The sequence below is a fragment of the Falco cherrug genome, chromosome 17 (assembly GCF_023634085.1).
Source record: "Falco cherrug isolate bFalChe1 chromosome 17, bFalChe1.pri, whole genome shotgun sequence".
Classification (NCBI taxonomy): Eukaryota; Metazoa; Chordata; class Aves; order Falconiformes; family Falconidae; genus Falco; species Falco cherrug.
The window spans coordinates 3,441,495-3,458,284 of NC_073713.1; the positions used below are offsets into that span (position 1 = coordinate 3,441,495).

The window sequence follows — 16,790 nt, forward strand, 5'->3', positions numbered from 1 at the left end:
CTGTGCCCAGGGAAGGCGCGGCAGCTCGCCCAGCCCTGCAGGAGGATGAGCGCCGCTTCCCGAAACGCTCCGACCAACACCGGGTGCCTGATGGTTTTACTTGAAAAACCATCGAGATTCATCGTGTTAATGTGGAACTGAGTGAAAGCTCCAAGTTTTGATTACATTGCAAGTGAAGTCTATTTCTACCTTCTGGGTCTACCTCTGTCCTTTTCAACCCTCTTTATCTATCTACACCCCTCCCCACCTCCCGAGCTCCCCTATGACATCTTTAACACCCTCAGACCCCACTGCACTAGGTGCTGTACCAACAGGAGACAAAAATACAGCCTTTGCCCCATGAGGCTCTCAAATGCGAAAAAGGAGACCACACACGAACGTGGGCTGCATCCTCAGCCCTCCTGGACATCACCGCTTGCAAACTACCCTTAGTTGCTGCGCTGGTATAAAGCTTAGAGGAGAGACCCGCTGGGGAGCAAGAGGTGGATGTGTAGAGTTGCCCCTGTTGGTGCAGGGAGCAGGGTGGGATGCAGTCGCTAACGCACAGGTGCTGTTGCCATCGCTGCTTGTTCCCAAACAGCCCCTTTCCTCCCATTCCTCCCGAGCCCTCTGCACATGGAGCTCCAGCCCTTGCAGGTGCCTCCTGATGCTCCAGCTAGCGCCTCTTCTTCTGCTTGGGCTTCTTCCCATGTTAGCCTTTGACTCTGGGGAAAAATTAATGGGTCAGACAGGGAGCACAGCCCTATTATTCTCTGATTAGGTGGTCTTTAGGCTGCTACTTATGACCAGACCCTTTGTTTGTCTGTGGCAAGATCCAGCAGCTCAAAATGAACCACAGGCGAGGTGATTTATGCCCCCAGATGCTGCCATTCCTCCTGCCCCCGTGGGAACACACCTCTTCACACAAGACTTGTGAACCCATCCATCGCTCTGGCAGAGGCAGGTCTACCTTCCCAAAGATGTCCCAGTCCACTCCTTCCTCCCCTTAGTCATTTCTTCACACAGCCTTGCTCTTGCAGGCTCTCCTCGCACTCCCCAAGAGGCCTCCCAGCCTTCCTCACCCCTCCCATGGAGCACTTCTGGTCCTACACCCTACCAAAGGCACCCCGTCAGCACCCACCCTGACCCAACACACCAGCTGTCCCAAACCCAGGGCACCCACCCAAAGCTTGGCCAAAGCTGCCAGAAACAAGCAGGAGAGCAAATACCAATGACCCAGGGTCCATGTGATGATGCGCACCATCCTTCCCACACTTTAAAATTTCCTTAAAAGAGTGGGTTTAGCACTGCAAGGTTTAGGTTTCAGAAACAGCAGCAAGGGTAGAGGTAAGGTTGGTCTCTGCCACCTTAATTCATCTCCCAGGCTCACACACGCCAAGGACAACCCTTTCCCACAGGTTCCCAGCTTTTCCTGGTACCTGTGCACATCACTGCCTCTGCTTTCTCGGGGTCTGCCACCGACACGAGCATTAATAACCCTACCATCAAAACAACCCGGTGAGATAAGGAAGCGTTATTATCCCCATTTTACAGATGGAGAAATGAGGCCCGAAGAGCAAATGGCCCAAAAGTGCCTGTTCGGATCAATGCTCCATAGCACCTGGTTTTCACGCTCTGTGGTGCTTGGGAAGCCACGGAAAAAGCATCGGGAGAGTGAGGATGGCTGCCAGGACAGGTATTTCCAATGGGCCTCAAGAGATGAGAGTGCTGCGGTTAAAAATTAGTCATCAGGCTGCAGAGCACGCAGCAGGATATCCGTGTGCACAGAGGGGCAATTAAAATTTCATTACCAAATTTCAACCCAAATAGGCAATGTTTGATAAAGTTAAAAGCAAAGGAAAAGGAGGGAGCGATGGTACCGCAAGGCAGGGATACCAGCACGCCTGGAGCACGAGGGGGCTGTTCTCCTTTTCCATTAGGAATGTGCCTTCATTTCCCATTTCTCCTAAATGAAGCCCTTGAGCCTTCTTCTTGGCCACCCTCGTGCCTCCGAGAAAGGCAGAAAAGCCACCGGGAGTTACATCCCCCCAGAGCATCCTTTAATTTCCCTATTTGTCTTCCTAATGCCCAGCCCCACCAACAGCACCATCTATTCCCCACGTGTCCCTGCGTTTCACAGAGGGACTGGGTTTACCCCTTCCTTCCTATGCCTCCTTCTCATCCTGTTTAATGATTTTTTTCTTTATCCACAGTTTCCTTTCCTTTCTTCCCTCCTTCTCTTTCATTTTTAAAACCTGTGCTTCTCCAATTCAAAATCATTACTGTTTTTAACTTGGCTCGAGCCTCTTAATTAAGTTACTTTCCATTATTTTTTATCTAGTCCATTTGTCTACATCCCCCGCACCCTCCCTCATTCTTCCTTTCCTCCCCAAGGCAGGCTGGGTATGAAATCTTACATTTCCATTTGGCTAACAATCACTTTGAATTTTTAAATGCTATTAAATTGGATCACACCGGTCACTGGACTGGAGTTGTCGAGCTGTGATTTTTACTCGCACCAGTCAAAGGGAAATGAAATTGTGGCGGTGCGGGGGGGAGGCGATGGGGGAGCGCCGATTTATTCTGCCTGCGGTACTTGCAAACAAGCACAATCCCTTTGGATTTTTGAGCGAGTTCAAAGGAAACTCTTACGCTCAACCATGAATGTATTGTAATGTCTTTAATAAATCAATTACTTGTTGGCAGGGAAGTGTCACCACATCTCCAATCCTTGTAATCACCTCAGCCTTGCTGTGTTTTAAGTGCTGAAAAACCGCGGAGGTAGACAGAGAGCCAGAAGAAGCATCGGCATAGGGCAAACCAGAGAAAGCGCTTCTGCTTCATCTTTGCCAGAAAAGACCGAAAGATGCAGAAAGCAACTCGCACCATGCAAAAACACACCCACGCAGTGACCCCCAGCACCACAACATGGAAATTAGGGTGCCGGAGGGACCCTGTCAGTGCTACATGGGGCTCACTCTTCCCTTCCCCAGGCAGCTCCCGGGATGTGACAGCTTTGGAGAGATGACCACGACAGGTTCACCGAGAAAGGCGGCGTGGCAACACGTGCCTACCCCAGGTATTGAGCCTGTGGCGATGGGAGCACCCCCCTGCTCCTGCTGCCTGGGGCTGAGCATCGCTCTGGCAGGCGATCTGCAAAGCAGCGTTCTCCTATCATCCCCAAGAGCGAGGCCACCTTTCGCTGCATGTTAATTAGGTGCCTGAGTTGTGTGCTGCTGCCTTTGGGAGGGTGCTGGTATTTCCATTTTGCTAAAAGAGTCCTTTTCCACCCGAAAATTTGCTAAACAGAGTAGGATTTGATTACAAAGCAGTCCTGGCCAAATCCAGCCCCTCCTCCTCTCTCTCTGCTGACAATATCCTCCCCCCCACAACAACAATCATCTGAGCACAAACAGACAACGAAGCTTTTCAGAAAGTAATGAACTCTGGTCGGAGCCAAGGCAGGAAGGGTTTAATGTTCAACTCGGCAAGCTCGTGAGGCCATCAATTATATAGCCCTGCTGCTGAAGGGAGCAAGAAAAAAAAAAGAATATTTCAAACAGACTTGGCCAAAAAGAAAAGATAGGGAAGGAAAACACCACGAGAGAGATTAAATTCCACGAGCAAAGTGTTTGCGAAAGAGGAGGAGGATCAAAGGCTGAAGCTCTCGGGCTGGCTGTGAGGAGGAGGGATTACAAGGAGGGCAAACCACGGAGAAGACATCTCTGTTGACCCCTCATCTCAAAACTGGTCCAGGCAAGGACAGTCCTGGGTACAAATCGGGGAGCCCGTTTGCTGCGAGGGCTCAGTGATGGGGAGGCTTTGGCCGCGCAGGGCGGGGTGGTGGACTGAGACCTCTTCATCTCATCTCACATAGGACAGCAAACCAGCAGAGTCTGCAACCTCCACCACGCATCCCAGCCATACACTAGGTGCTACCAAGCGAAAGGAGAGCTGAAATCTTCTGGGCATCTCTCTACTGCTGGTGGGATGGGACCGGCAACCCAGACATGAAAAATGAGTGCATGGGTCCACCTAGAGCAAGGAAATCTCATTCTCTGGCTTGCACCTGGTGGGGCCATGCTGTAAAGCTCCTCCAGGGATCCAGCCGTGGATTAAGGAACAAAGCCACCTCATTTCTGAGGGATGGGGCAGAGGGGACTTGCTGCTGCCTCACACCACCAGCTAGCTTCTCAGCCAGACCTGCAAAACCCAAACCAAAAATATTTCAAGATCACATTTCCATGTCTTGACTGAAGGACCAAATTTCCATGTCTTTTCTGAAGGTCCTTGCCTTTTTGTTCTCTGCTTCCCACTTCTCCTCTCCTCTCACCTTTCCTAAATCTCTTTCTTCTCCATTGCAGCACCAGAACAGAAAGGAAAACGAGATCACAACTCTCCCGATGTTTCAATGCAATTCCCTTTTTCCAAGCTTCCACCTCTCCTTCCAAACCCAAGCAAGATCAGTGTGGACAAGACTGTGTTTCCCCCCCCGGTTCCCCGCTGTGTTCTCCCACAGGCTCAGCAACTCCCTCCAACCCATCCTTAAGCTTGTGGAGATTTACTAGAGGTTTTCTATCACTCGGTGCCCACTGCAGGAGGCGGCAGGGCCGGGCTGGCTCTTCAGCAGCTGTTCCCTTGGCCTCTCCTTTATCTCCAGCATTGTGTTCACATCTGCTTCCCCCTCTGCCTCTTTCCCTGCCGCTGGGAGCCTGGTTTTAAATCACTGCTCAGCACACCGGCTGCCAGGCGCGGGTTTCATGCCGCCCAGCATGCCCTGTTTGGATGGGGATCCAAAAGCCGTTTGCAAGCCTCCCTCTGCTTTTTTTTTTTTTTTTTTTCCTTATTATTTTTTTTTTATCCTCCTGAACCTGCCAGCGCTGCCACACTGCTTTTCCCCTCCTCCCTTTTGGCTGCAGAGTTATCTTGGCTCTGGAAACATGTTCAGACACCTGGTTGCTGGCAGCGTGGGGCTTTGGCAGCGGCCGGCCGCATGCAGCTCTTCGATAGGGAAGGGGAGGCAAGCGAGCCCAGCCGGTGTGGGTCAGCGTGACCCACCTTGGCAAGCCGGGACGTGCCAGTGGCTGCCTGCACCGCTCCTGCCTGGCTGGTGGCTTTCTCGAGCCCGGCGCTGATGGCAACCCCAGCACCCGCATCCCTCTGGCTTTGCCTGGAGTTTTGGCCAGGGCCAGCTTCTGGTTTTGCTGGGAATGTGTGCGGTTAGAAAAGCACAGCTTTGTACAGCATCGCCCGGGAGCTGCATTGTAAGAGATGCATTTAGGGCAAGACACCACCATCTGCGGCTTCCTTCCCCGGCAGAAAGCACCGCTCCTGAGCATGGCAAGTTTGGCAAAGCAAGGCAGCAAAAACCCTAGGAAGCAAACAGAGCGGGGCACGTGGAAGGACGCTTCACCACCACTCTGCGCACGTGTGGCTCCAGACTAAATTCCCCTTTTAGACTGCAATCTCTTCACGCTATCAAAAAAAAAAGAGAGGGCTATATATCCTTCCCTCAGCCAGTACACACAAACGTCCCTGAAAAGCTTGGCTGACGCCTCCCCAACCTCCTTTCACCCATGGTCTGTGCAGGATTGCAAGCCAGAATCCTCGTGGATGCCACCTCTGATGGCAAAGGCTGCACCAAACAGACCAAACTCCCTTGGGAAGAGCCCTCTGCTCTTACTCTCCAACTCCCTCAGCCTCTGCCACAGGCTTTTACTTCTGGACTCACCTCTGGGAGGACTGGCCAGAAAAATCAGCTCTAAAGGCCAAAAAGAAGAGCCAGATTAAAGTATCAACTCTGAATTTATGCTCAGGACTTAAGGTTTAATAATGCAACAGAAAATCAATATTTAATAAAGCAAATGATGGAGAAAAACACTGAATGGGAGATGAGCCGCTGCTTGTGTTTTCAAACATGTATCTCCCAGAGGAGCTGGTTTGGCAGGATGGATGCAGTACCAGATTGCCATGAAGAGCTGGCACGCAGGATGCCCCAGGTCCCACCGGTTCCAGCTCTGGTGTCAAGGGGGCTCACGGGTCTTTTATTAAAGGACAAACAAGGAATTACTGCAGTGGTCAGAGTCCAAATACCCATGGAGAGAGATCAAATGCTGATGCACAAGGGGAGCTGAGCAGCTGCCTCGCTGAACAAGCCCAGATTTGTGCTAGGGCTGGAGGCTGGGCTTGCAAAACACGGGCGGGCGGGCAGCAGCGCACCCGAATTCAAGTTCTAAATGCACCCAAAAAAAGCTGTCAAGGGATGGAGAACTCCCGGAGAAGCTGGGAGGGAGCCCAGGGGCTCAAAGCAGAGGATTAATCCCTACGTGCTAAGCAGGAGAGGAGGTGATGTAGGTGCTTTAAGGGTGCGAGTGACCAAGCGGGGGATCAAACCCGGCTGGCAGGTGCGGTGGCACTGCAAGCGCGCATCCCTGCGACAAGGGATGCGGTTGCGATGCTGGGGACAGATCGGCAGCTCTGACTCCCTCCCCTGGAGGCTGGAAAAAACTGCAGCGAGCCCGTGCATGGCACAGAGTGTCACCTGCGCCTTGTGCACACCAACAGCTACGCTCTAAGCGCCGCGCATGAGCTGCCTCGCAGCGTTTGTCAGATTTAGGGTAAGCTCCAGGAAACCAGGCTGAACGAACGAGCCCAAGGAACAGATGTAGCGAGACGTTCAACCCCGCAGCCCCAGCCAGGACACCGCTTGCCTGAGCCATATCCAACCTCACCCACTCCCACACCTGCGGCTGCGTGAAGCACTCACAACTGATGCTAGGCTGCAGAGTGTCCCCTGCAGCGACCGGCGCCGCAATAATAAAAGCCTTTTGCAACAGCCATCTTCACTGTCTGCCTACCCCACCGCCTGCACCAAACCCTTCCAGCCCCGATCCAAGCTGCGCTGCCAGCTGGGAAGGGGGGAGTGTTCCCCGTGCCCACCCAGGCAATGGCGGGTGCTGTGTGGGGTGCAGCAGCATGGGATGCATGAAGATCCCCGCTCCATCACACAAAGTTTGAGGCCTCTGGATAATTCCTCTGAAGAAAGGAGACTCTCACTTGCACAGGTATCGGTGCTCAGCTCTCTCCAGGGCAGCAAAGCGAGCGCTGGTGCCCTTGGATGAAACCCCCTCCTCTCGCACGCAGCGTGCGCCAGGTTGCCTGCCTGGCCCTGCAGCACAGCAATAATTTGTAGCTTGTGCTGGGATCCTTCATGATGAAAGATGACATATAAATATAAAACGTTATCGCTCCATAACAGCCACATGCTATAAAACGCTGGGCAGAAGGATCTGGAAGTAGATGGAGGCAGTGCTTTAAAGCCTTCCCTGCAGACTTACTGCTGCTAAAACAACAGACCCACTCCGAAGAGCTCCAGCAATGGGGGGCAAAGAAGAAAAGCCCTGTTGAAAACGCCAAAATTGCGGAAATTAGGCAAATAAGGTGACTTGCTACCAGTGTAACCTTCCTGTGCTGACAGCCTTGGGTAGCTGTAAGTACTGGCGCACCAGTGACGTCTCCTCCCATTCATCCCCTGCTGCGACTTTCGGCAGATGCTCCGTGTTACTGTAGTAACAATAAAGTGCTGGTACCAATATTATCCTACAACCAGTTGACTCTGCTCCCGTGATTACGATAACAATGCTGTTACTGTAGTAACATCATATTGCTGAGGTCTCACTGTTCTACCCTTAATTTTATTGTCGTAAGATTAAATTGCAATAATGTTATTGAGCCGCCATTAGCGTTACCATGGTAACAATAACATTAAGGTAGCAATATCGCATTACAGTGGTCCAACCATTCCACCACAAATATTTTAATGTAGTAAAACAAAAGAGATTACTGCAGTAACATTAAGCTGCAGTGACCTCATTAAACCCCCACCGGCTTTATCACACCAAACAACGGTACTCTGGAAACCCTACGCCGTGGCGAGAAGATGCTCAACATTCACCCCGGAGGCGTGGGTGCTGCCATGCCACCCCTTCAGCCAGCAAGATCCCTGGGGAAGGAGGGGGACCCGCTGCGCAGGGAGTGAGCACAAGACCTGCAAACAACTCGAGTCCTTCTCCAGCCCTGCTCAGAGAGTTGTTGGCGCAGCGTGCCGCTGGCCTCCCAGTTTCACCCGCTCTGCAGAAGGGATTAGTGGAGTCGCTGTTGAATGGTGCTGGGTGAGGTGGGCGACCTCTCTCTGAAAGCCTTTGGAGAGGATGGGTGAACGGGGCTGCCGGGAGCTCACGCACTCAGAAAGGCTCAAAGAGGAGTAGGCTCTTGTTTTCTAGAAGAGAAGTGATCAGAGGGCAACCTCGGCGGCTCTGTGCATCTCTGAGGGAGTAGCAAAGGGAGTTACTGTGAGCTCGCCTCTCAGCCACAAAAGCACATGCAGCTGCGGCTGGGATGGGTGGAAATAGCAGAGCCACGGGGGTGTCAAAGGTGGAGATGGCCCCAGCAGGCATCGCTGTGCTGTCCCAGCACCAGGGCACCCAGCGGGGACCACAAAGGGTTTGTCTCGGTGCTGCTTAGGGGAACCCCACGACACACCAGATCACAGCATTAGCAGTTCACAGGGGGAGAAAAACAGAGAAATTAGCCACAGCCTTGGTGTACATGAAGAAGAAAAACAGGAAGGAAATGAAAACGGTCTGTGTGTCTTATGAATCACTGGTTCTTCCTTCCCCTCACCCCATTCTCCTGCCAATTATTTCTCCTTGGGAACAGGATACGTCCTGCCATGGCTCGGGCAGTTCCTGGCCCACTAGCATCACCAGGGTGCCAGGCAAACACGGAGGACGCCTTCCCTTCACCACTACTCCCCTACCGACTTGTTCTCTTTCTAACGAGGACAGCAGTTAACATGCTCGGCACTGTTCACCTCCCCATCCCTCCCACTCTTTACTCCCCCCGCACCAGCGGGGCTCACCCACATGCTCCGGGAAGGAGGATGTGCTGCAGCACGAGTGGGACACGTCCCTGGTGGGATGCAGCACGCCTGGCTCCCCCCAGCAGCACAGCAGGCATGTAACTGGGGCAGCCTGAAGCTGCAGCGAGGGCAGGCGGGTGAGCCTGGAGCAAGTGCTTCCAGTACAGGCTCTGGAGCCTCTGCTTTTCCCCCTCCCGCCCCACAATATAATTGCTAATTAATAATAACGTTTAGCTCTCAGATAGTGCGTTCCATCTTCAAAGACCTCTGTCGACATTAATGAATTAATCCTCATCAACCCCCCTGTGAAGTAGGTGACAATTATTATCTCTGCCTCACAGATGTTAAATTGATTTGCAAAGAGGTCAAGTGACTTGGGGGAGGCCGGAGGGAGCCTGCCCAGCCGCGTGCTGGATACGCGGCCACTCCACGAGGGAGCAGGGACCAGCCCACCAGTGGGTTAAACCCGCTCGCTGGGCTGATGAGCCCTGGCAGAGAAGCTGGTAACCTTGGGAGGGAGATGGAGAGATCGGAGGGCAGCAGCGGATGTGGGACCTGCACAGATGCTCCCTGGGGGCAGAGCAAAATGAGGCTACAAAGCCAACAACTAGGACAGTGCACGAGAGCACATGGGAGACCTTCAGTCCTCAACAACAGCCCTGCTGCAAAAGGAAAAGAAGCTTTGATGGACGGATGGTGATTAGCAACAAAAGAGAGATGGGGAAAGAAGGCATCAGTCAAAGTTGCCGAGGGAGCAGGCGAAGCGAAGGAGGATTTCGATTTTGTGCCGCTGGTTCCGTCCCCTCCACCGGTCTGGGGAGGCTCTCCTAGCTCTCCGCATGCCTTTTAGCAGGTATTATCTAGACCTGCTTTTCCTTCTAGAAAGGACAGCTGCTCTCACAGGAGAAAAGGAGTGGACACACCAGAAAAGCCATGTCAGAAGCAGCTCCCGTTGTTTCTTCTGGGAAGCATCCCGCCCAGCATGAAACTCCAGCCCATGGCTTCATACGTAGTCAACGTCTATCCAACCTCAGTGCCACTGAGTTACACCCAACAGTTTTGGGCAAAGCCCTCTGCCCATCCTCACTGCCAGCACGGGTGGCTTTGGCAGCACAGGGGACAGGCTCAGCCCCACGGGTGCCCAGCTGGACCCCGTGGCTCTGGCAGTGGTGCCAAAGCTCCTGGGCAGAGCGTTCAGGACGGCTCTGAGCATCTCTGGCGAAAAACTCAAGAGTCACGGGCAGTGCATCCCCATCCACTCTGTTTTCCCTGCAAGCCACCTTGAGGCCTTTGGACAAGAGTGATGACGACTGCAGGGACTGATCCTTCCTCCCAGCCACCACGCGAACCACTGCCCCTTCAACTGGTAGGGCAGGCGCTTCCCACGCACCCCGCGGGCCGCAAGGCAGGAAAGCGGCTGCAAAAAAGTTATCCTTATTCTCCCACGAGCGAAAGGGGCTTATGGCATCAAAGGAAAATTAATTGGGCGGAGTTCGGTGCTTGAAACAAAGCCGGCTCAGGCACCACAGCCCCGCCGGCAGCTTTATCTCGCCGGCACACACCTTGGCAGTGATGCTCCCAGGGTGGCCCCGGCACGGGGCGAGGTGCCACGTCTGCCCTCCGCTACCAGGGCAGCCCTGCGCCCCCAGCCCCCCAACTCCTGCAAGCAGGTAATTAACTCCCAAACAAAGGCAGGGATTTGCAGATTAACCCGGGCCCGGAAAAGAGTGGGAGAACTCATTTACACCAAACAAAAGGGGAGGGGTGATTAGTTGCTCCAGTGGCAACAGAAAGAGCCAGATAGGGCCAAGGAAACTGATAAAGAAGCGGGAAAGCGCTAATATCCCCCAGTTGCCTGCTTTTTTTTTCTGTGGGTTTTTTTTTTTTTTCCCCTCCTCTTCTTTCTTTCTTTCTAAGCACTAAAATTCCACCATTTTCTATCATGCAAATTTGTGTGTCTAAGTGAGATTAAACTCTGGCAGGCACCGTGCCTCCTTCCCCAAGTCCATTTCCCACACTGAGATAAGGGCAACTTTCCTTAATGCATCTTACAAGGCAGTGGGAGTGTTTTGCAGGCACGCTTTGGAGACGGCTTATTATCAATACAAATAAGAGCTTTCCAGACACAGCCCTTCTCCTCCTCCCTCCCCTCTCTCTCTTTTAAACCCAGGAACCCAGAGAACAGCTTAAAGAGCTGAAGTGTCCTGCAGGGAGCAGGGAGAAGGGGGAGGCTGCGCCTGTGACGCTGCTGCAGGGGCAAGAAGTGGGACTCGCTAAGGAAACCAGAGTGGGATACAGAGGAGGAGAGGAAAGGCAAGCCTGGGTCCCTCCAGTTCAGAGCTTGCCTACTGCAAGTGGGGCTTCCCCGGATTTTGTTTCTTGGGATGTTCACCCAGAAACACCTCACTCTTCCCAGGGTCCAAGGCAGACTCCTGCAAACACGGGCGGTGCTGCTTCCCTGGGCTTTGTCTGGTCTTGCGGCAGGGACCACCTTCCAGACACTGCAGATGACATGGGTGCTCCCTGAGCTGTTCATTTTAGGTCCAGCTGTAGTCTGGAAGCTTCTTTCCTGGGGAGATCCAGCTGCTGAGGAGCTCCTTGTACCTTTTGCAGCTGCGCTGTTGGCTCACATCAACTTGGCATCACCAACAGTGAACGTGACCCCATTTAAAGCAGTCCCCAAAACAGCAGGTCTGAACTTTGATGGATTCAATGTCAAGGGTCTGTTGTCTCCTTCCCCAGGCTCATTTGTCCCACATTACCGCAGAGGCAGCGGGAAGGAGAGATGCACCGACCTGCTATTCCTGGATCAGCAGCAATCACCTTTTGCCTTTTGTAGCAGGATTTCAAGACTGACAAGTATTTCTGAAAGCCTGACCGACAAGGAAAGGTGGGAGAAATGGGGTTTGCATCATTTCAGAAAGAAGGTGGCTAAGGGGCGACACGATAACAACCTTCCCGAAAGCAAAAGGTTGTTACAAAGAGGACACTGATCAATTGTTCCTGCGTCCGCTGGGGATACGCTGAGAAAAACTCCACTTCATTTGCAACAAAGAAGGTTTAAGTTAGATATTAGCTATACATTTTCTAATTATAAAGGTAGCGAAGCAGCAGAATAGATCGTCTAGGGAGACTGGAGAACCTGCTTTGTTAAAGAGTTTCAAGAATAGCTTTCACATGTGTTTGCCAGTGATGTCTCTGCCTTATTGCAGGGGGACGGGCTAAATTAGCTCTTGAGGTGCCTTCTACCCACCTATTTTGGGATCTCAGCCATCAACACAGTCAACCTAGAAATAATTGGGCAGTGCTTCCCTTGCCGTAGCTGGACATCCTTGGTTTCTTGTGGTTTCTAGCAGATTCTTTCCCACTGCCTTGGGGGACCATCCCCAACCCTCATTCCCTAAAGGAAGCTCCTTCTCCCACCCCTGTCCTTCTGGACTTTGCTCTTTCCCTCATACCACCAGTTCCTCCAGCAGCCCTTGGCAGACACCAGGGATGCCCGAGCTCCGAGCTCCCTCCATCCACAGCCATTTCCCAGCAATATTGCCTAAACTTGGGGAGAAGCAGCGATGCATGGTGTGGGCTGGGGGTGCCTGGACCCTGGCTGATATGCACCCATCACGCCTGCCTGGGGGAGCAGCAGGCTGCTGAAATCCCGGCTTGAAGGGGAAGAGTTCCTTGCCCTCCCTGGCCAGTCCCTTTTGGAGATCGCAGCCCGCCCCGGGGCTCGATTTAATTGCATCCTGAGAGGCTGGAGTGCTCCTGCCTCCAGAGCTGTGCCCCCAGGCCCTTTCCTGGTGCAGCAAGGGGAAAGTCAGGACCTGCTCAGAGCAACCTGCACATCCCCCTCTTTCCGGCTGCACCTGGACTATCCCCATTTAAAAGGGGACACCCCCTTTCCCCCCTCCATCACCGCTTCTCCTTTCCTATCAGGCTGTGGGGAGGGGGCAAGAAATCCCACAGCTGTGTGCTGAACTTGGCACATCCCTGAAATCTAGCGCGTGGACACCCTGCTTTCCTGGGAGGGAGGGGTAAGCACCGCTTCCCGCAAGCTGAACATCGTTTAGGACAGGATTATAGCAGATTGCATATTTATTGGGCCCATTTTCTGAGGCAGGAGAGTTAATCCTGGCACCCCAGCCGAATTTTAATCGGGGTCATTAAGGCAAGCTTCCCTTTGATTGGACACAATATTCACTTTCATGTCCTGCTCCAGCGCGTTGCTGCACATTATGCTCTTGCCACCTTCCACCTGAGAAAGGGCTGGGTGAGCCAAGCAATAGCTCTTGAAATTAGGGGGCCTGCTCCTGAGAGCCAGGACTTCTGTCAGCAGCAGCGAGGATGCTCAGCACGTTACAAGGCTGAGCCCATCGTTGAATCCTCCACTACTTAACTGTACCGCTGCAAAGAGTTAAGATACAACCTTTTCCTCTGGTACCCAAACATTTCTTCCTAATGATAGAGCAAGACACAGGAGGGATGGACCTGGATGTCTGGTGATATGGGAAATTTAAGTCAGGAAACAGGAATCAGAAGAAAACAGATAGAAATTGTCCTGCATCACCCCAGCGTCTGATAGCGACTTCAGAACTTGTGGGTGATCGACTTTGGCTTAAGAAACTCAGGCAGGTAATAACAGATTGCAAGATAAACAGCAAGGACCCGGGCTAGCAATGCATCCGCTTTCTCTCCGCGGTTAATGGAGATGGAGAAAGTCCGGCTCTGTTTAGTTTGCTTGATTGCTCGAAGAGGAAAGAGAAAGCGGAAAGGGAGGCAGCGGGGGAAAATAAAGGCCCTGGGTTTGGGTTTTTTCCCCCCTTCTATTCATTAGGCTGTCAATAATGCTCAGGCCTGGCATATCGACGGCGGATTAGCTCAACCCGACTCTGTGTACAAGACCAATGCCTTTTTAACCCAGCTTGTTTCCAAATCAATACACCCATCAGCATTCGAAAATTAGCCCGAGACGAGATTCCAGTACTCAGACTGGTATGTCATGCTAAGAGGGCTCCTGGCCAAATCATAGAAAAAGAAGGAAAAAAAGGTTGCTAGCAAGGGATTAGAAATTTTCCATTAATCTTCCCCGAGGCTGCCTCCCTAAGAGCGAACCGAGCCCCCTAGGTCCCACCAGGCAGGCTGCCCCTCGCCCTGCAGCACGGCCACGGCAGCTGCCTTGCACCAGCACCCGGCCGCTCGGTGCCACGCTCCTGTGTCCCCTCTCGAGAGCCCACGTGTGCTTGTAACACTTGCTGAAGAGCACACGTATGTACATCCCCCGCGGGCTGGGCAGCCTCGGAGAGGTGCGCTCACGTGCCGGCAAGCGCACGCATGGCCACCGCAAGCGGTCCACCACCTCACACCGGCCTTCCTCCTCCTCCTCCACCTCCCAGAAGTGCAGAGTTTCAACATACAAACACATATTGTTGCTAGGCATACACACACCCCCGCAAAGTACACAAATCTGCCAGCTCTCTCTTTTTCCCCAACACAAGTTTTACTTCAAGCATTGCCTCCAGCATGGAAAACAAAAAAAAAAAAACCCATAAAAATACAACAACAACAAACAGCAACACGGGTTTGTCAGCGACTACTTCAGAAGGCAGAGCTGCCTCTATCAGAGCCCCACGAGTACTCCAGGGAAGCTGGATAAATGCATTGCCCAGCTCCAGTGGGACTCTCCAAGCCTCTTGATCATCCTCTGCGTTTGCACCAAGTTGTCTTAGATGTTCAGCGTAGGAGCAATAGGAGAAGAAGACACCAGGGCAAAAGGGAGGACAGAAATTAAAGCACCAAGCCCAAGCCCTCTACAAATTTCCTTCCTCTTACCTTGCACGATGAGATGGACACGCGATGTCTTGGGGTGATTGTCTGTCTGCACGGAGCAGGTGTAGGGGCCCTCATCGTACACGTCCACATCTTGGATCTGGATGCTGTACTGGGTTTTGGTGTTGGCCAAAAGCACCACCCGAGGGTCCAAGCACCACTTGTCATTGCCGGCATAGAGGATGCTGCTGCGGTTCAGCCAGGCCACTCGGGTGACTCGGTTGTCCACGGAGCACCTGGGGAGAGGCAGAGAGGTGACCCGTCAATGCGCTGCTCTGGGGAGCTCTGCCCCCCCTTCCCCAGCCCCTCCTGGTCCTCCTGGCACTATTTTTAGCTTTGCTGCCAGCAGCAGTTTCAGAAACCAAGTGCTTTCAGTGTCCAAAGAGGACAATGTCAGCACTTCACCTGCGGTGCTCAGGGCACCGATATCCATCTAAACTGGTGGCTCCAGAGATTTGCCCAAAAGCTTCACAATGATTTCAGATGCGGAGAGGTCAGAGCCACCCAGAACCAGCCACCAAAGCACCTTTCATTCCTCCGCTTGCATTTGCTCTTTTGCAAACTCAGAGACAACCAGAGCCGAGCCAAAACCTCTATCCTGAGTCCAAACCACATTATTTTTTTGGGGGGTGGGGTGGGGGGTGGGGGGGGTGGAGGGTGGAGGGGGTGAAGCTTGCTGCCTCCTGACCAAACCCATCACTTGTCATTCTCTGCTCAGACCTTCATATCCCTGCAGCCAGGCAAAGAAATGCAAAACAGAGCCGGGAAAGCAGCTCGCGCTGCTTCACAAAGGAGCGAGGAAAATTTATCTCAGGAGAGAGCCAGCTCTGACACACCTCTAAAGAGAAACCTTGAGCTTCCTACCATTTGTCCTCTCTGTCAGCTCTTCCTTCCCTACGCATCATCTGCATCGCTGCACCTCCCTTACTTACTGCACCTTACCCCAGCTAAGCATTTCACTTATCCAGTGATGGTCTGGAGGTAGAAATCTTCTACGTCTAGCCTCATGAAGAAACTGAGCGCCCCAAAAGACAACACGGTGCAAACCTAGAAGAGACTTTGCTCCTGAAGGAGATTATTTTCCTTGATAGCAGGGGCTGGTCTTGCTCCTCCCGAAGGTCTCTGCCAGCCCTGTGACCCTCCATCCCCACATCCCCAAGCAAGGTTTGAACCCTCCATTTCCATGAATCCTCTCCAGACAAGCGAAGAGCAGAGGGTCTGGGGGCTGCCCGCTGTCAAAGCCCTTCCCCAGGCAGAAGAAGCCTCCAGCCCCCCCCCCCCCCCTCAGCCAGCTAAAACCCAGCTTCTCTCCAAGGAAGTTTGGGATTACGGAGCCGTTGGGACTTAGCCGCGCTTTGTTGGATGCCAGCGATGGAGGATAATGTCCCTGCATAAAACCACTCAGCCTAAGATCCACTGTTTATATTCTCCCCAATCTACTTCATTACTTGTGCAGTGGCTGGGATGCAAATTAACTTCGGAGGCAGTGAGAAAGAGCACGGCAGCCTCTGGGAGGTCTCACGCAGGGTAACCTCAACGAATGCAAGGGGCTTAATGGGCTATACACGCCAGACTGCGGTAGCAGGGGAGTTAGCAGCAAGGATGAATCTATCTGCGGCACGCAGACTTACCCTGACACTTCAGGGACTCTGTCCTTTCTCGGGGTGAGCTCTCTCCTTACTGGTGGGCAACTTATTTTCCCATGTTCGCTACTGATGCCAGCAAAGACACAAGTACCCACCGGGGGACAAGCTGTCTTCGTCTCATCTAACCTCTTGTCAGAGGTACCTCTAAACGATTACAAAAGAAGCCTGAATAACCCACTCAGCCTCAACAGGCAACATTTGGTGGTTAGGGATGATGGATCCCCATGAGGTGGCGAGCCCCAGGCGAGATGGGTAGCCTGCAGCCCAGGACTCCCCAGCTGATTTGCTAGGCAAGTACCCAAACTACTGCACCATCCTCCCTCTCTGGTGCGAAAAACATCCGATAAATTAAACAATTTTACTGCTGTTCCATAATGATATTACGATAATCATAAATTAAATGTGAGCAGATTTTTATTATC

At 52.8% G+C, this 16,790-nt stretch overlaps 1 protein-coding gene across 8 annotated transcripts in view; it reads right to left on the bottom strand.

The window, feature by feature from the left end:
• LOC102047355 (protein CEPU-1) overlaps window positions 1-16,790 on the bottom strand; it is a 361,978-nt gene that overhangs the window by 38,706 nt on the left and 306,482 nt on the right. For all 8 annotated transcript variants that reach the window (XR_008735461.1, XM_055728658.1, XM_055728654.1 and 5 more), the window contains one exon: window positions 14,726-14,958. Coding sequence is in view for 7 of the 8 variants with exons in the window: in XM_055728658.1 (XP_055584633.1) it covers window positions 14,726-14,958 (233 nt within the window). In the remaining variant the exon portion in view is untranslated. The remainder of the gene's footprint in view (window positions 1-14,725; window positions 14,959-16,790) is intronic.